At 40.5% G+C, this 20578-nt stretch overlaps 2 protein-coding genes across 2 annotated transcripts; both read right to left on the bottom strand.

Moving 5' to 3' along the window:
* Positions 1-4091: 4091 nt before the first annotated feature.
* On the bottom strand, positions 4092-5009 carry LOC127094847 (uncharacterized). Its single transcript, XM_051033619.1, has 2 exons — positions 4364-5009; positions 4092-4274 (listed from the first exon to the last, which is right to left on the bottom strand). The coding sequence occupies exons 1-2, from the start codon at positions 4991-4993 to the stop codon at positions 4092-4094; spliced, it is 813 nt and encodes a 270-aa protein (XP_050889576.1). The 5' UTR covers positions 4994-5009.
* A 10529-nt stretch (positions 5010-15538) lies between these two features.
* LOC127094846 (uncharacterized) lies at positions 15539-18067 on the bottom strand. The gene is made up of 5 exons (XM_051033618.1): positions 17914-18067; positions 16398-16468; positions 16062-16322; positions 15654-15987; positions 15539-15555 (listed from the first exon to the last, which is right to left on the bottom strand). The coding sequence occupies exons 1-5, from the start codon at positions 18065-18067 to the stop codon at positions 15539-15541; spliced, it is 837 nt and encodes a 278-aa protein (XP_050889575.1).
* Positions 18068-20578: the final 2511 nt, after the last annotated feature.

Genomic DNA, 20578 nt, shown 5'->3' with positions numbered 1-20578 from the left:
TTAATAGATAAGTGTGACAAAGGTGAGAAATAGATAAATGATAGGGAAAATGAAAGTTATAAATAATTTTTCTCGACAAGAATTTGGGCACTCGTGTCTGCATATCCTCATTCGTGCAATGAGGAAATCAGAGCTTCGTAGTTCGTGGAACTAGGAAGGATGCTCGAGCACGGGAGATTTAAGCGTCTGTCTTTTTGCGATAAAATGGATGACTCGGATTATACTCTAGCAGTTAGACATTGCTTGCTCGCACATGGAGGCTTAAGCGTCGTTCATGGTAGAACGGAAGTAACACGTCATTTCTGAAAGGTTTTAAACTGAAAAGAAGCCCAAAGGCAAAATTGAGTTTGATGAGGTGAGTTTGCTTTTATTCTGAAATAAGAGTCATGATTTGAATCGTACTAAAGTCTATGAATGGAGATGAATACAGTGAGCAACTGGGTCATTCGCCCCATACCCAAAGATATTCAGAATGGGGGTAGGAATTCTCTAGTCCCATTCCTTCTCCATTGCTTAAGGCTCGTTTCGTACAATCCTAATCGTAGGGCTAATTTTTTTAAGTTGATTTACAAAATGGTTTTTGTTTTACTGGGAGAACAAAGAAATAGAAATGAAACCCTGAAAGGTGGAAGTCTGATCTTCAGTCTGATCTTTAATTTGTGCTTCAATCTGTGCTTCAATCTGTGTTTCAATTTGTGGTTCAATCTGTGTAGAAAGACTTATTAATTATTCGATTTAAATTGCACTAAAGTCTATGAATAGAGGCGAATACAGTGAGCACTGGGTCATTCATCCCATACCCAAAGATATTCAGAATGGGGGTAGGAATCCTCCCGTCCCATTTCTTCTCTACTCCTTAAGGCTCATGACGTTCCATTTGCATCATAATTGATAAATGTTGAAGTTGAATTTCTTTGCATCTTTCCATGATGATGGGTTGTCTTTGAATGATGAAGAGGCTTGTTAATTAATTTGATTCAAGCTATGCTAAAGCCTATGAATAGAGGTGAATACAGTGAGCAAACAGGTCATTCGTCTCGCACCCAAAGATATTCAGAATGAGGGTAGGAATTCTCTAGTCTCATTCCTTCTCTATTACTTAAGACTCATGGCACACAACTTGGCTCATGATTAACAAGTGTTGAATTTGACCTTTGTAGTGCTATAATAGTAGTCATGTCTTGTACTGATTTGAATTGCTTGAACTCTCGATCTTGATCTTTGAATCTTGACTGAACTTGGAGATCCAGTATCCAGCATCTTGATCACAAGGACTTGCTTTATCAAGTGATCAAGGGAGTTTTGAACACTTGACTAAGCTTGGGTGATTGAGCACAATCAAAGGAATTAGTCAATCAAAGCGTACTTTGGTCAACTTAATCGGTGGGAAAAAATTAGTTGAATTGAGTGTATAACTATCTAAAGGGTTAATGTTTATTTGGAATTATTCTCACAATGCCTAAAACTATGGGAACGTGCAAAAATTAGACTATTTCTAACAGTTAATTCACAAATTAAATCGATAAACCTAATGGTTAAAATTTAACATAATATCTAATCATGGTAAAATCAACCATAACGAATCATGGAAACAATCTACATTTAACCATGTTAATCAAATCCACAAAACGTAACCAAGATCAACAAAAGGCTAAAATTAAAAACAAAGTAAGGCAAGGTTAAGTCCAAAACCTAACTTCTAACCACATGATCAAGATCAAAATTGAGGACAAAAAGGTGATCACATCTAATCGATCTAATTAAGCTACAATTCTTGATTGAACCTAGTTAACCATAATCGATTCCTAATCCATAAAAATCAAGGATCCACCCTAATGATCAATTATTCTAATCATGGCAAAGTTAACAGTAATTGAATTAATTCTGAAAATTTCTAAAATCAAGATCAACCTAATTTCTAAACAAGCTAAATCACATTACTTTCTAACTATTCCTAATTATCGATTAACCTAAGTCATCCTAGTGATAATCCTAATTAAAAGAAAAGAGGATCCCACCTTAATCATGATCCACAAAAATCAGATGTAAGGTTAATTAAAGAATTAACTGAGATTAACATGAATTAAATATAATTAAAGATGGATTAGGGGTTAATAGAGAAGAATGGAGGTGTATGAAATGAAGGTTTTCTTGGGCCAAAGTCCCAAGCCTGGCAGAAAGACCCAAGAACCGGGTTCCATCCCAGGGAAAGGAAAATTTTACCCTATACCCCTACAATTGTACCCATACCCCTACATTTAAATTTTTTTGACCAAAATACCCTCATATAAATAGGGTATATTTTTCCTTTCAAATTTTTTTTACCATTTTCGTTGAAGACTTCCGGAGAAGAAAAATATTTGGCGTTTTTGCATTGTATACCGGAACACTTAAAAGTAAGTCTTCCGATTTGGATAATTGTATACCGGAACACTTCTCTAAAGAGTTCCGGTTTGTTGTCTTTAAGGGACACTGAACCGGAAGTCTTTTAGAAAGTCTTCCGGTTTGTATACTTGTATACCGGAACACTTTCTTAAAGACTTCCGATTTGGATGATGTATACCGGAACTCTTTAAGAAAGTGTTCCGGAAGGCTTTTTGTGTTTTTTACTAACCGGAACTCTTCTTTGAAGTGTTCTGGTACGTAATTATTTTTTTTTATTTTTTTTTAATTTTAATTATTTTTTTTAACATTATTTTTGCAGTGGTTCGAAGAAGAGGTGCAGATGGCCGGATTCCAGTCCGCATGTTAGACCGGGGTGCATCTTCATCTGCAGCTGCAGCTGAGCCGACTGGATATCCAGGAGGGCCGTACGATACGTCTCTTTTGGTGAAGTACGAGCATCATGTTGCTCGACATATATGGTTCGGTGAGGTAAGTAAACGGGCTATATTTGAAAATGAATAATAGTTGAATATTTTATAATTTGTTTTCTAATATGTGTTTTAATTGTTTTTAGGAAAGAGGACCAAAGAAAGAGTTGAAGGTTGTCGGACATGGACTGAAGTTGACTTCTAGGGTTCCATTGGCTCTTCCACCACAGATGGAGAGTTGGGTATCTAGATCCGGTTTAGCTTCACTGCAGAGAACCGGTCTGAACAAGATAGACACAAATCTTGTCTCTGCATTTGTGGAAAGATGGCATCTAGAGACATCTTCATTTCACATGCCGTTTGGTGAAATGAGCATTACTTTAGATGATGTCGCATGTCTACTTCACTTGCCCATTAGGGGTATCTTTTGGAGTCCTCAGGATGTGACTGAAGAGCTAGCTGTTGAACTTGCTGTTGACTACCTAGGAGTGTCACAGGGTCAGGCACAGTCACATGTTCGGAGCTGCAGGGGGTCGTATTACAAGTTGGAGTGGTTATATGATATATTCGTACATCATAGAGCTGCTTCCAGCTGGACATATGCGACTAGAGCATATCTATTGATGTTGGTGGGTTCCACCATATTTGCTGATAAGACCTTTACACTTGTAGAGGCACGATACCTCCTCCTGTTTAGGGACTTGGATGGATGTTCAGGATATAGTTGGGGAGCAGCTGCACTAGTTACCCTCTACCGATATCTTGGAGATGCGTCCATGTACAGTTGCAAACAGCTCGGTGGATATCCTACTCTCCTACAGGTATATAATTTAATTTTGTTAATTAAGTGTTGGATTCATTTTATAAAATATTGTAACTTAATTTGTTTTATTTATTATGTTTTTATTTTGTAACAGTGTTGGATTCACGAGTATTTTCCAACTGTTGGAAAAAGAGGGGAGAATTGGAATCCTGCTGGAAACTGTGGTCTTCCCCGAGCGATGAGATGGTCGTATAGACAGGGAGTCCTGAAGGTCGATGATTTACGACCTATTTTGGACGAGCTGACACCTACCGACGTCATCTGGCGACCATTTGAGGATCATAGAGCATGGCGTGTATTTGATGAGATATGTCTTTACAGAGGCTGTTTGAAGTGGGGTGAAACAGTTGTTCCATACTTGCCTGATAGATGTTTACGTCAGTTCGGGTATAGGCAGTATGTTCCATCCCCACCTCTGGATTGTATGATGGCGACGGATATTGATGTTGATTGGATCAGTTACCATCAGAGTGTTGTCGCTGTGATCCTAGCATCCAAGTAGTTGCTATATGAGAACGAAATTTCCAATGTTGCATACGTCCTGCAAATCCTAGCATCCAAGTAGTTGCTATATGAGAACGAAATTTCTTCCAATCTAATGTGACCGGTGGCAATGGAAACCCCTCTTTCATGTTAACCTGATAAAGTAAAATAATTAAAAGATTAAGTCATATAACATAAAATATTAACTGAAATAATTAAAATATTTAGACATATAAATACGTACCTGAACCCAATGATTCTGGTTAACAAAACCAATGCAATAAATAGAGACATTTGGTGAATGTGAACTTGTCATCGGAAAGAAAGTGATGCACGGATTGCCTAAACAGACAAGTACAACATTATAACGATTCGCTATCAAGTAACCCATATCTGGTAGACTCATCCATTTTTCAGGTGGCTGTGAACCAAACGATTCTATCATCAAAGATTCTCTCACAGCTGACAACCGATTAGAAAATAACTTGTCATACAAAGTTGACCTATCCTTGTCTATTATTTCCAACCCCAACTCTCTGCGAACCATTGGCCAACCATCCTCACCATATCCATGCAATGATGCAATGACTCTAAATCCACAATTACCATCTGATTCAACATTAACTACATCTTCAATGTATGACCTAATATGATTAGGAAATTGAACAATGAATTGTGGTTGCTTCTTTGATAATTTGATCTTCTTCGAAGTCTGTGATGGTTGAGATTGCCTTTGTGAAGATTGAGATGCCTTATCAACATACTCATGATACGAAGGGTCCCTATAAACATCATAATCTGCTGGTTTTTTCCCTTTCTTCTTCACTCCTCCTTTGGTTTTTATTTTCTCAGGTGGTGGACACAATGTTGTCATTGTTGGGTATGCTAGTTCACATACCCTACTCCTTAATGCCATTTTCCCAATAACATCTAATGACCTAAATCGTCTCCACAACTCATCCATTGCAGCCGTCATATCCACCTCTGATCCATCATCTTCACCTATCTCTAACTCAACTTCCATAGTTAGTTTCCTCCAATGAACATGAACAACATCAATGGGTATCGGTATACCACCTACTCTGTATCTTCCTAACTCACAAGCACAAGGTAACCCATAAGATGTTCTAAGAGTACAACCACATATTTGCCTGTTAGTTCCAACATAATCAACTCTCAATAACTCTTCAGCAATACGTCTCAAAGCAGCTCGAGATACGGAACCACGCAAATAACCATAAAAGGGACTTACGTGCGCGTGCTCAACTTCGTAAAAACTCTTTTGAAATGAAGCTCTAATGTTTCCCAGTTGTAACCTCAAGTTGTTACTCATGGCTTCCCAACATTTGACCATGTCACCTATACTGTTTCCTAACATCTGCTTTAACTTCCAATGAGCAGATTCAACCCTAAAAATATCAGATATAAAAAACACCATTAGATATTGAAAATAACACATAAAAAAAACATAAAAATAATATCAGATATAAAAATAACACATACAAAATTATAAGACGTACCGATTAGTCGTTGTGTTACCCAAATGTAGGACTCGATTAATCCATGCTCCAACAAATCTATGCCTATGTGGAGTCAACCATGTGTCTTTCACATAATTAATAAATCCACTATAATCAACACATGCTTGCTCAAGTTGATGCAACCGCTGACCATACTCAACCTCATCACTAGCCCAGACAACTTCCATCCATAATGTGTCTATCGTCTTTTGCAGGTCATTCACCACATGTTGTTTACATTTGGCACCAACGTTTTTGTTAATGTGAAATCTACATAGCAAATTAATCGAGTTGGGAAACACAACTTCAATTGCTTTCATCAAAGTGTATACGTGCGTTTTCGACGCCATGAGATTTGGTGTATAAAATGACTTTTTCGACAAATGATGACATGGGATAAAACGATTTGATTAATAAGTATGGTTCGACATTTCGACAAAATGGAGGTTCTGTCATTTCGACAAGATATTTGCAGCTAGAAAAGTACTTTTGACAGACATGGAGAACATTGCAGTATATTGATAATTCGACAAACATCCTGAAAGAAGACGTCCTTTCGACTTAAAGTGTAAATTTGAATTTGAAAAGTTGTAACGTTTGGCAGAAGACGCGTGGAAGCATCTGGCGAAAGGAAGAAAGCCAAGTGTCACAGTTTTAGGATTTAGTCGTTAATAACAGTTATGTTATTTGTATATAAATAGGGTAGTTGTTATCGAAAAAGGTGTGGAGATTTACTTGTACAAAATTCCTGAAAACACTCAAAGTACCCGTGTGAGAGAAAAGAGTCATATTTGGAACATGTATGTGTAAACAAACACCAATTCCTTCAAAGTTTATTCTATAAAGTTTAAAGTTCTTTACAAATCTCTTTTATGTTTTCCAGTCATTTATCTTTCTGTATTTTCTACTTTTCGACACTTTACATTTCATCAGTTATTTTCCGCCATTTACTTTATCTTGTTAAATTTACATCCACTTCACGTTTTAATCAACATATTTCGACGTAAAACACTTAGGGAACAAAAAATGAAAGATATGAAAATGATTCTAGACATCTCAAAGACCATCTAGATCTGCACATGTCCTAGGATTTGTGTGGTTGATCCTGCAAGTGACCCAATTCGACAAGTTTTGGAAAACCAGAGGTTGTTCGCCAAAATCAACTGCGAACAAATTGGCACGCCCAGTGGGACAGTGCAGAAATCTAGAAATTTGGATAATCACTAATCAAAATTTGTTCCTCATTGTATGAGACTGAGAAGCGGTAAATTAGCCGTATCCGAAGTAGAAATACCAAAAAGAACAAGAGTAAGGAAAATGGCGAACCAGCCAAATAATTCAAACGAATCCATCCCAGTATCCAACCCTGTCCCTTCGACAGAAGGCAATATAGGATCGGTCCCTGTGTCAGGGGCTGTACCTTCGTCAACAGGATCAATGCCAGCGATTTCGATATCGCAAAATGCGCCTAGTTCTTCCTTCAGGGCACAACAAATGCCCATTGGGACACCCCCTCCTGTGGGAAACACTTCTAGGCCTTTTGTAACAAATTTTACCATGCCTCCGCCTGGTAGGGAACAACCCTTCGGAATGCCAACTTCGGTGATGGAAAATTTACATAACTCCCCGTTAATATATTCAGATTCGATGGCCAACGTGTCTTCACCCTTACAAGGGTCAGGATATGGTGGAAACATGAGTAGACTGAATCAACAACCACTTTACGTGCCGCCGATAACAAATAATTCGGCGCAAGTAATTAGACAGCAGATGGACGAGAGTAATCATGATATGGTCCAAATGTTGACGCAACAAATGGGAGCGGTGTTTAATCCACTAATACAGAACACCACTCAAACAAACCAAGTGTTGGCAGCGCAAATGACGCGCATTGCTGATTTCTTTGGAGTCCCTCAAACTCGACACAGAGAACAAGTGATTCATAACCCAGTGGTAGCGGTCCAGGAAGAACCTACGATAAACCAGATACCGATGGACAATCCTCAAACAAACGTCAGAAACCAAGAGGATGTAGTCGAACAGCCTCGTGTCGAAATCCCCATTCCACAAGAGCCTAGAAGGATAGTAATCCAGAGAGGCCAGGACGCGGATGCCGTATTGCAACAACGGATACGGTATAATAATCCGCCTGTCGAAAACAATTTGGCAGCCATGGTCGAAACGATAATGGCACAAAATGGGATGAACATGGGTTTACAAAGGCCTAGTTACGCATCCCCACTATCAGAATATATTCTGCAAGAAGAACTGCCACCAAGATGGAAAGTCCCTAAGTTCACAAAGTTCTCAGGGGACACTAGTGAGTCCACTATAGAACATGTGGCACGTTATCTGATCGAGGCAGGGGAGATAGCCCGTAATGAAAATTTGAAAATAAAATATTTCCCTAGTTCCTTAACAAAAAACGCGTTTACTTGGTTTACATCGTTGCCTGCAAACTCAGTATACACGTGGACCCAATTAGAAAGGCTGTTCCATGAACAATTCTACATGGGACAAACAAAAATAAGTCTGAAAGAATTAGCCAGTGTCAAGAGAAAACACTCCGAACCAATAGATGATTATTTAAATAGGTTCAGGTTGCTAAAGGCTAGATGTTTCACCCCAGTGCCAGAACATGAGTTGGTCGAAATGGCCGCAGGGGGACTAGATTATTCTATAAGGAAGAAACTAGATACCCAGTATCTGAGGGATATGGCACAATTAGCGGATAGAGTGAGACAGGTCGAAAGGTTAAGGGACGAAAAATTCAGGGCAAATAAGAATAAAAAGGAGAGGGTAGCCTACGTAGGGGTTCGCCAAGACGATGAGTTCGACGAAAACGAACCAAATAATTTCGACGAACAAGAGATTGACCTAGCAGAACTAAAGCAAGGCCCACCTTATTCGTGCAAAGTACTAACTCCGTCGAACGGAAACCCAGTCGAAACCAACGATAAGTTCCCCAAAAGGACTTATACGTTCGACATCACCAAATGTGACGAAATCTTCGATCTGTTGGTTAAAGATGGTCAGTTAATAAAACCACCAGGCGCTAAAGAACCGCCTATGGAACAACAGAAAAAGAGAGGTTTTTGTAAATACCATAATTTTCTCGGCCATAAGACGTCTCGTTGTTTCCTTTTCAGGGATCTCGTTCAAAATGCTATCCGTGACGGAAGGCTGAAGTTTGGTGACAAACCAAAACAACAGATGAAGATCGATTCGAATCCTATGCAAGCAGTCGAAGCCCACTACGCTGAACCATCCGTCGTAAACATGGTAGAGGCCGAAGTTGCTCCTGATGGCAATTTGGAAATGGTGGAAGCCCCTGGAAGTTTCGACGCAAATGTCAACATGGTCGAGATTGTTGATGATCTCGCAAGCCAGAAAAGAATAGAAACTACTGAAGGTTTTGACAAGAAGGACGGTGACAATGCTGTCGAGAATGTGGAGTTTCGACAAGAGGAGAATTGGGACCGCTTGGGACAGCCAAGTGGGAAATATGATTATCTTGTGAAGTACAATGCGCCGGCAAGCTCTCAGATCGACATCAACACAATCCAACCAAGCGGTTGGGGAGATGTTTCTTCAGAAAACAATGAGGAAACAGTCGACGCAATTGAGCATTCCCCTAATACGAAGGAGAGGGCGACTGAAGACCTCGCGATTGAAAACAAGGCTGCTGAAGGCCTTGATTCTAACAAAACGAAGAAAGGTGATATCGCCAACTGCGTCAACACTATGGGGCCTTTCAGTAAAGAAGTCACAAAAATCAAAGCGGAAGCCGCTAACGGTCCTTCGAAGCCCATGATCAGTGGGATTCTGCGTAGGACAATGGAAGACCCCAGAAGAAATTGGAACAAATGCTGTTGCAAACATGGTCCCAGGACCATATCTTGGTGCTGCTGCTCAGAGAAAGAGTTCGACCAGACACCAAAAGGCGTCGAAGGCGAAGAAGAGAGGCTCATCAGGAAGATGAACGAATTAAGCATCGCCGACGAACGAAATGTTGGGGTAAATATGGTAGAAATATCTCAGAAGGACCAGGTCGAAGAGGGCGAAGATCGTCGTCAGAAAGAGTACCAAAGGCTGGCGTATCCTAGAGAGGAGGAAAACTTAATGGAATTCATCAAGAGGTGCCAAAGGATGAAAACCGAAGTAATGTTGTGCCCACGTTGCAGCGCAGTCTTCGATAGGAAGGCAGCAACCAACCTGGAAGCGGTGGATAAGACCAAGAGGAAAGAGAATTGGGGAACAGTGAGATATGACCCAAGGAGAAGTGATCACCACCAGTGGAGGCACGGAGAGAGACGCCAGAACACCTATAAACCATCTGACAAAGCAATGGACGACAAATGGGTTCAACCCATTAGAGACGCCCAGGGGCAGAAGAAATGGGGGAGGTTTGAGGTTCAGAGAGGCGCGTCGATGGAGGGCAAGAAGGAAATGGAAAAACACAAGCCAAGACCGTACCCTTCAGAGAATTACAAAGGCAAAAATCCCATGTCCAGATCCCAATGGAGGAGGTTCCAAAGGCAGAAGAGGGCAGAAATAGAGATGGCAAAAAAGGACACAAATGGTCCAGACGAAGCAGAATCTAGAAACAATCGTCAGACAAGGAGCAGGAAAGAGACTCCCCTCCAGATCAATCCTAGCAGAGTTGTCGAATCGGTGGCGTCGAAGGAGAAGATGCAGGAAGATGATGAAGTAACCGACAGTTTTAACTCTAACTCAGAAGCATCCTTCAACGTGATTTGCAACGTGGTCTCTGTTCTCCCTAGAGACTATGATAGAGTCATGGAAATTGAGGATGAAGGAGACGAAATGGAAGAAGAAACAATGGCACACAAGCCCGTCTGCTACTACGTGATGAACAACGGATGCGTCGAAGAGCAGAACGCTTTCTTCGAAAGACCAGACGACTCCATGAAAGCACATTTGAAACCTCTGTTTATAAAAGGAAAGGTGGAAAATGTTGGTGTGAATAAGATACTGGTGGACGGGGGAGCGGCAGTGAATTTAATGCCCCACTACATGCTGAAGAAGATTGGAAAAGACGATTCGGACGCGAAGCCTCACAACATGGTGCTGTCGAATTACGAAGGGAAGATAGGAACAACTATGGGAGTCATCCAAGTGAACTTAACTGTAGGAACCATAACAAGGCCTACAATGTTCATAGTCATCGCTTCGAAAGCCAACTACAACCTGCTGCTTGGTAGGGAGTGGATTCACGGCGTAGGAGCTGTACCCTCTTCAATGCACCAGCGGATAGCCATATGGAGGCCAGATGGAATCGTCGAAAACATCGAGGCTGACCAAAGCTACTTCATGACCGAGGTGAACACTGTCAACAGCCAAAGCTTCCACAAAAACCTGGCTCATATACCTCCCTGCAGCCCGGCAGAATTCGACTTGAAGACGACAGACAATGCCTATTGTTCCATGTACCTGCATCCAACGCATGGTTTCCAGTGGGATAAAGAAGTGATTGGTGAAACTTACATGTGGGGAACCACTCATATAGCGCCGATGGGATGGGGTAGTGAATTTGACGATGACGAGTGAACAATCAGCGATCGAAAAGATTACGGCTTACATAGCCGAAAACAAATTAAAAGAGGCCCTTGAGGCTGAAGTAAAAAATATGGTTGTCGAAGCCAACCAAGAGAACTCCAACAAACAATGTCCCCAAGAAGACGTTGCGGAAGATCATGTCACCAACCAAATGGGCGGATGGCAACACCAAAAGCTTGACGCCATTTACGACGACGAACCTCTGGGGTTCGAAAAAGATCCAGTGTCAACTAACGAGAAGATGGTGGCGCAGGATCCTTTAGAAGAAATAAACTTAGGAGTGGGGGCAGAACGTAGACCAACGTACATAAGCGCAAAAATGGACCCCCAGTTCAAGGTCGAAATAGTCCAGTTGCTGAAAGAGTTCAAAGACTGCTTCGCATGGGATTATGACGAAATGCCTGGTCTTGACAGAAGTCTGGTCGAAATGCAGTTGCCAATAATGGAAGGAAAGAAGCCAGTAAAGCAGACTCCGAGACGCTTCGCACCAGAAATCCTGTCGAAAATAAAAGAAGAGGTCGAAAGACTTCTAAGATGCAAGTTCATCCGCACAACCAGGTATGTCGAATGGATTGCAAATATTGTTCCAGTAATTAAGAAAAATGGCAAGCTTAGGGTATGCATTGATTTTCGAGACTTAAACTCGGCTACCCCAAAGGATGAATATCCTATGCCAGTGGCAGAAATGCTCATAGATTCTGCAGCCGGCCATGAGTACTTAAGTATGTTAGACGGATACTCTGGCTACAACCAAATTTTTATCGCTGAAGAAGATGTTCCTAAAACGGCTTTCCGTTGTCCTGGAGCCATAGGAACGTACGAATGGGTAGTAATGCCTTTTGGTTTAAAGAACGCTGGAGCGACTTACCAACGCGCCATGAATTCCATCTTTCATGACTTCATCGAAACTTTCATGCAAGTGTATATTGACGACATTGTGATTAAGTCTGTTTCAGGAAAAAATCATATAGATCATCTTCGACAATCCTTTGAAAGGATGAGGAAGTTTGGTTTGAAAATGAACCCACTTAAATGTGCTTTTGGTGTGCAGGCGGGTGATTTCTTAGGCTTTGTGGTCCATAAGAAGGGGATCGAAATAAACGAAAATAAAGCCAAGGCCATAATGGAAGCGAAAGCGCCATCAACCAAAAAGGGGTTGCAGTCTCTGCTAGGGAAAATCAACTTTCTCAGAAGATTCATCTCCAACCTCAGTGGGAAGACACAAGCTTTCTCTCCTCTGCTTCGACTAAAGAAGGAAGACTTCGCATGGGGGCAAGAACAGCAAGCGGCTTTCGACAAAATCAAGGAATACCTGGCTAGTCCCCCGATCCTGATGTCTCCTTGCAGAAAAAGAAGTATGAGATTGTACATTTCGGCATCAGACAAAACATTAGGAAGTATGTTGTGTCAAGAAGATGAAAATGGCGTCGAAAGAGCCACTTATTATCTCAGTAGAGTCCTAAATGATGCCGAAACTAGATATAGCATTATAGAAAAGCTATGCCTATGTGTATATTTCTCTTGTATGAAATTGAAGCATTATATAAAACCAGTCGATGTATATATTTCTTCCCATTTCGACGTAATAAAGTATATGTTATCTAAATCTATTTTACATAGTCGAATTGGAAAGTGGGCTTTAGCTTTAACAGAATACTCCTTGAAATATCTGCCTTTAAAAACGGTGAAAGGACAAGTGGTCGCTGATTTCATAGCGGACCACTCTATAAACGAAGATGTGGAATACGTCGAACTAGAACCTTGGAAACTGTACTTCGACGGTTCCAGTCATAAAAATGGAACTGGCGTTGGGATGTTGATTATTTCTCCTGAAAAAATTCCAACAAAATTCAAGTACAAAGTTGAAAGTCTGTGTTCAAACAATGAAGCAGAATACGAAGCTTTGATCGCCGGACTTGAAATCTTGTTGAAATTGGGGGCAACGAGAGTCGAAATAATGGGTGATTCCGAACTGGTAATAAAGCAGTTGACGAAAGAGTATAAGTGCGTGAAAGAAAATTTAATCATGTACTTCGTAATAGCCAATAGACTTCTCAAGGCGTTCGACAATGTCGTCTTCAGGCACATTCCCAGGTTGGAGAATCAAGAAGCGAACGATCTTGCTCAACTAGCATCCGGATACAAAGTGTCGAAGGAAAAGTTAGAAGAAGCCATTAAAGTCAGAAGAAGAGTCGTATCCACCAAGTTATCCCCATCAGATCTAGAGTCAATAAGATTAGGATACGGTGACGAAGAAAACTTTGAGATATTCAACATAGATGATTCAGGGATAACAGACTGGAGAAAGCCTATCAAGGATTATCTACAAGACCCAAATCAGAAAGCAGAAAGAAAGATAAAATACAGAGCTTTGAGTTACGTACTTTTGGGAAATGAATTGTTCAAAAAGACTGTAGAAGGAGTTTTGTTGAAATGCCTGAGTGAGGACGAAGCCTACATAGCCTTGTCGAATGTACACAGTGGAGCGTGTGGCGCACACCAGGCAGGTCACAAAATGAAGTGGCTATTATTTCGACAAGGAATGTATTGGCCAACCATGCTGAAAGACTGTGTCGAATTCGCAAAAGGTTGTCAGGAATGTCAAGTACATGCAGGCATACCCCACGTCCCTGCAAGTGAGTTGCACTCAATTATAAAACCTTGGCCATTCAGAGGATGGGCGTTGGACTTGATCGGGGAAATTCGACCAGCTTCCTCAAAAGGGCAAAGGTACATCTTGGTTGGGATAGACTATTTCACAAAATGGACTGAAGCTATACCATTGGCGAATGTGGATCAAGAAGCAGTCATAGACTTTATCCAAAAATACATAATTTACAGATTTGGGATACCTGAGACAATAACAACAGATCAAGGATCTGTGTTCACCGGTAAAAACATGCAGAAATTTGCGCAAGAAACAGGTTTTAAGCTCCTTACTTCGACACCTTACTACGCTCAAGCAAATGGGCAAGTTGAAGCAGCCAACAAGGTAGTGATAAACTTGATTAAGAAGCATGTGGGGGAAAAAACCTAGAAATTGGCATAAGACTTTGGATCAAGCCTTGTGGGCTTGTCGAACGTCCCCCAAAGAGGCAACGAATTCGACTCCATTCAAGTTGACTTACGGACATGATGCAGTTTTGCCAGTCGAAATATATCTGCAGTCAGTTAGAGTGCAAAGGCATCATGAAATCCCATCAGATACATATTGGAGTATGATGATGGACGAACTAGTTGAGTTAGATGAGGAAAGGCTGCGCGCGCTAGACCTAATAAGAAGACAAAAGAAGAGAGTCGAAAGGTTTTACAACAAGAGAGTAAGATTCAAGACCTTCTTAATAGGTGACCTTGTGTGGAAAGTAATCCTTCCTATGGATCGAAAGGATAAATTGATGGGAAAGTGGTCTCCTAAATGGGAGGGACCTTTCCAGGTTTTGAGAACATTTTCGAACGGCGCGTACGAAATAGAAGAAATAGAGAAGGATAAGAGAATCCTAAGAATAAATGGCAAGTATTTGAAAAAATATAAGCCTATATTGCAGGAAGTAAAAGTAGTAACATAATAAGTGCAAAACATAATGGTGATAAGATGGGCCAAATAAAAATGGCATTCAAAAGTTATTACAAAGAAAGCCTCAAAGGGCTGAGAGTTGCTAAATAAATTCGACTAAAAATTAAAATTGGCAAAAGTATCCTTCAAAGTGGCGAACTTCTGCCTCTGGAGTTGGAGTCGATGATCACAAAGACTTTTGTGAGTAGAGAGAGCCTCAATCTCCTGACTAAGTTGATGGGCTTTCTCTGCATGTCGAATACCCACCCTCAATTCTTCGTCAATCTCGCTCTGCTTGGGTTGCTGAATGGATGCCTTACGTTTCTCCTCTTGAGAGATCTTTTCTTGAAGTGCTGCTATCTGTGTTTTCCATTTTTGAATATTGTCATTGCAAGCAGCAACTTCTTCGACATACGTTTCAGAGAGCTTTTGCAATTTTGAAACTTTGTCAGTCGAAGTCGAAACAGCATCCCATTCAGCAGTTTGAGTTTCAGACTTGGAGGAGATTTGATTGGTAAGATCCCTTTGACGATGGAGATCTGCAGTGGCCAAGTCAATAAGAGTCATCAGCTCCATCACAAAACTTCCAATCTCAGCAGAAGCTTCCAGGACATTCACTCGCTTCAAAATTTTCTTAAGACCAATTTGAGCAAGGGAATTTTCTTCCAAGACTTTAAACAAATCGACATCAAGGATTTTCGTTTTGATTTTGGTCAGGAGGTTGCCAAGTGATGGTGCTTCAGAAGTTGCCCCAGAAGTGGTCGAACTACTCTGCGAAGAATCCTGAAAATTAAAACGGGTGCTAAGCATGGCTTTCAGATACTCCAAGGGTCTTTGCACTTTGATATTTTCAAGCTCCTCGCGAGAGAAACTGGTCGAACCAGTTGATTTGCCACTCCCTTGGGCCCGGTCAGGAGCAGGTGGAGTGTTTCGCGTCGAAGTATGCTCAACCTCTGTTCGTTTCGATTGGCTGTCCCCATCTCTGGCAGCTCCATCTTCAGGATCATCTTCGACCACAACCTCCATTTCAATATCATCACCCTGAGGTGCAACATGTAATCCTGGATGAGGAGGAGATTCATCTTCAGAAGCTTCACCCACTGTAGTGTCGAATTCTTCTACGGTTTGCATATCATGGTCACTTGTGGGGATATCTTCCTCTGGGGCTGTTTCCTCCAGAATTTTCTCGGGCGTTCTTTCGACAACCACTTGTTCCTAAAAATAAATTCTAAGATTTAGAAGAAAAGATGTAGGAAAGGTGAACATATGCTGTCGAAATAAAAAATTACCTCAGGAATTTCAGTATTAAAGCCGGATTTCCCACGCCCCGTATCTTTCGACTGAGGTTTAGCAGGAGGAGTACTGGCGGAATCCTTCCTGATTGGGTTAACGATGGATCTTTGGGAAGAGACCTTCGTGAGTTTCTTCTTCTTTTGAGGGGGAGGGATCAACTCTGGAGATTCGTCACCAGACTCTTCATTAGGGACTTTATCCTCTTCTCTCCCCTCTTCACTCTTCTTCTTTTGGATTGTTGGGGGTTTTCGACTTACCTAAGTCATACAGGCCAAAGCCAGTTAGTTTTGAATAATGGAAGGAAAATAATAAGAAGAGAAAAAGTTTTGTACTTTTGTCGAAGGCTTCTTAGCAGTACTGGGCGACGCTTCGACAACAGCTTTCTTAGCAGGGATCTTCACGGCTAAGGAAAGAAAGAAAATTCAGAAACAAATATAAGAGAGACATGATAAGACAGTTAGAATAACAGGAGGAAAAATCATGTTTTTCTGTGAACACCTTCAAGAATGGGATCTTCCACGCGAACGTGTTCTATTCCAATATGAAGGTGTCCTGGATATTCGCCCAGATGATACTTAGTCGGAACCACACGCTCAGCAGGTTTTTGATACTTTTGACGAAGAATTTTCATAAAATCCCCACAAAGGAACCAGTCTGGAAGTGGAAAACCAAACGCCACCCCAAAGTCAGCAGTTGGCAAAGGAGGAAACTTTGGTGGATGACAAATGAAAGCCAGGTCATAGCGCGCCTCTGGTGAAAGATTGGAAGGCAATGACAGTTTTTTAAACTTCTCTGTCAATTTGCGTTTTAATTCAGCCGCTGCTTCGCATATGGTTCGACTAAGATCATCAGGTCTATACGCAGTTTCAAAATATTTTTGAAATTTCTGTATTTCCTTAATATGTCGTTGAATACCTTTTCTGGTCCGATCCTGCACAAAAGCGAAAGCATTTGTCAAATGTGTAGCAAAAGCAGCTACGTCGAAAAATTTGTTGGAATAATAATCCTTCCACCATTCATCAAACTCAGGAGTGCATAGGAATGATGGTCGAAAAATAACTGGTCGAATGTCGAGAGAATCATCAGCTAGTTTCTTCGACAGCTCTTTGCCTTCGTCTTCAGTGTGAAGGGAGTTATAAAAGATGATGGACCCCTTTTTGGGGAATATAGGTTGAGGTTTGATTTGGATCAGACCAAACTGTCTAGAAACAAGGTTGGGTTGATAAACTATCAAAGCAATTTGGTTTTTAGTGGTGTTACGATAAGAAAAAAGGAGCCTAGGGGTTAAGAACGATTCCCAAACATTCAGAAATGTATTTTCGTCCTTTTGCATCTCCAAGGGCAGTTGTTGGGTAAACCACTTAGGTCCGATTTTTCTATCAGCAAAAGGTGCCATGGTCGAAGTAAATTGATGACTTTTAGCAAACATCATAACATAGCTTTTAAAAGCTTGTCGAAGGCTGATTCCTTCATCAGTTGGCGTTATTAGCACTAATCTTGGCCATTCGACAGTCCTATTTTGTACTTCTTCTTCATCTATTTCTGGTGCTACAGGAAGATTGGCTTCAAACGTGACATTGAGCCATAATTGCAAGAGCCAGAAAGGTCCTGATAAGTTGATCTTCCCTTGGGTTTTGGTGTTTTTTAAAAAATGTACGCTCTCACTCAGAGATTCATAAAGGTTCGCCAGAATCATTTCGCTCAAGCATAGTTTCGTGCCTGCATGAAGCTGATTGGCTATGGTGATAAATCTCTTGGCAACTTGAAGAGAGCGAGAGCAGAACACATATTTGGATAGCCACAGTGTTAGAAAAGCTATATGTTCGACATCTAAAACTTCAGCAGTACTCTTATCGTGATAATAGGACATGAATAAGGAGTAGGGTGCAAGGCTAGTCTCGAAAGCAATGGTATCTTCATTTAAGACAGTAGGGTCGAAATCTATACCATTGGGATGAAGACCAACAATGGCTGCTGCGTCGAAAAGGGTAGGCGTAACCATCCCACAAGGAAGGTGAAAGGTGTTGTAAGTACTATCCCAAAAGTAGAGAGAAGCCAAAAGCATATTTGGACAAATATTGGGTCCTACTCTCGACAACTGGATAAGGTCGAAAATGCCTACCTCTTTCCAAAAAGGCCCTTTAACTTTTTCGATTTTATCTAACCAAGATACGTAGTCAGAAGGATCTTTCGACCATGGGCAAGTTCTAAATATCCTGGGATAATTCAGATAGGCTAAGTCCAACTCTCCAATATCCGTCGAACTCGATGCATCTTTTTGTTCTACAACTTTCTCTTTAGGCTGAGGTTTTCTTCCAGCGCCTATGGGTTTTGTGTGAAAGTAAGATGGAAAAAATTCTCTTAAACGCTCTGGTTTAATCTCTGGATTTGGAAGGGGACCTAACATAGCGTGATAATTTCCAGAAATAAGAACAGGGATTAGTACCTGAGATTTATAGATGCAGTCTTTCTTTCTCATTTGGAGGTTCCGGAACATACTGTTGATTTCCAATGGTCATTGGCCCTTTTAAATCATGCACTGGAGGAAAAGTTGAGTCTTGTTTCTTCTTGGAATGTTTACTGCTTGAGGGTTTTTGAGGCGCCATTGCTAGAAAAACTTAAGAAGATTTCTCAGAAAATGTGAAAAGCTTGAGGAATGGGTATGAGGAAAGGAAATCTGAAACGGAAAAGGGTTTAAAGAAAAGGTTTATGGGTATTTATAGGAAGAAGATGTTGAAACGTTTTAGATGGTAATGGTGTTAGTGGGACACGTGGCCATTTCTGATGGGAATGATAAAGAGGTGGAAGTTGAAAAGAGACCATGATGTGAGGAAATGATGGAAGTAGGCTGTGAACGTGGGCTAGACGTGACATTGTGAAAAAAGTGTAATGATGAACCTGCATTGGGAATTGAGATTATCAGATTTGCATTTAATGAAGATTAAAATGACATGGCATCAAAACACTGGTTGACAACAAATGACTGTTTCTCCAGAACAACAGTCGAAACATCTTTGCTGGGGGGCAATTTGTATACGTGCGTTTTCGACGCCATGAGATTTGGTGTATAAAATGACTTTTTCGACAAATGATGACATGGGATAAAACGATTTGATTAATAAGTATGGTTCGACATTTCGACAAAATGGAGGTTCTGTCATTTCGACAAGATATTTGCAGCTAGAAAAGTACTTTTGACATACATGGAGAACATTGCAGTATATTGATAATTCGACAAACATCCTGAAAGAAGACGTCCTTTCGACTTAAAGTGTAAATTTGAATTTGAAAAGTTGTAACGTTTGGCAGAAGACGCGTGGAAGCATCTGGCGAAAGGAAGAAAGCCAAGTGTCACAGTTTTAGGATTTAGTCGTTAATAACAGTTATGTTATTTGTATATAAATAGGGTAGTTGTTATCGAAAAAGGTGTGGAGATTTACTTGTACAAAATTCCTGAAAACACTCAAAGTACCCGTGTGAGAGAAAAGAGTCATATTTGGAACATGTATGTGTAAACAAACACCAATTCCTTCAAAGTTTATTCTATAAAGTTTAAAGTTCTTTACAAATCTCTTTTATGTTTTCCAGTCATTTATCTTTCTGTATTTTCTACTTTTCGACACTTTACATTTCATCAGTTATTTTCCGCCATTTACTTTATCTTGTTAAATTTACATCCACTTCACGTTTTAATCAACATATTTCGACGTAAAACACTTAGGGAACAAAAAATGAAAGATATGAAAATGATTCTAGACATCTCCAAGACCATCTAGATCTGCACATGTCCTAGGATTTGTGTGGTTGATCCTGCAAGTGACCCAATTCGACAAGTTTTGGAAAACCAGAGGTTGTTCGCCAAAATCAACTGCGAACACAAAGCAAGATCTCTATCTGTCAAAATCACTTGTGGACACATGTCTTTCTTCACAAACAACTCTTTTAATTTCTCCAATACCCAGCAAAAATTCTCTGTTTGCTCAGACTCCATATACGCAAATCCAACAGCAAAAGTCAACTCAGTCGATGTCATGCCAACAATTTCAAACAAAGGTTGTCTATATTTGTTTGTCTTATAGGTGCTATCCATAACTAACACAATCGGAAATATATTCAACAACTTAACTGAATCAGGATGTGCCCAAAATATCTCTCTCACCACTTCCGAGTCATCCTGTTTTCTACTCCAATACACATATCCTGCATCCTCAATAAGCTTAAACAAATGTTGTATCTCACTCCTTGGACCTCTTATCTCTTTTTCTATCACACTCTTATGCTTGTATACTTGCGTAATCCGAGTGACATTCTCAGGAAACTTGTCTTGCAAGGAAAGCAAAATGTTTCTAGGTGCTACATGTCTCTTTGCCAAATCAGCGACATGTTGCTTCTCATCTGTGGTTAACCTACCAATAAACGAATGACCTTCTAATCTATCAGGTAAACCATGATTATGTAACCCACATTTTACATCAATCTTCCAACCAGATCCATCTTTCGCAGGAGTCGACCT

The sequence above is a fragment of the Lathyrus oleraceus genome, chromosome 6 (genome assembly GCF_024323335.1).
Source record: "Lathyrus oleraceus cultivar Zhongwan6 chromosome 6, CAAS_Psat_ZW6_1.0, whole genome shotgun sequence".
Taxonomy (NCBI): Eukaryota; Viridiplantae; Streptophyta; class Magnoliopsida; order Fabales; family Fabaceae; genus Lathyrus; species Lathyrus oleraceus.
Note: the sequence above shows the minus strand (reverse complement) of the source record. Positions and strands in the feature narration are given on the sequence as shown.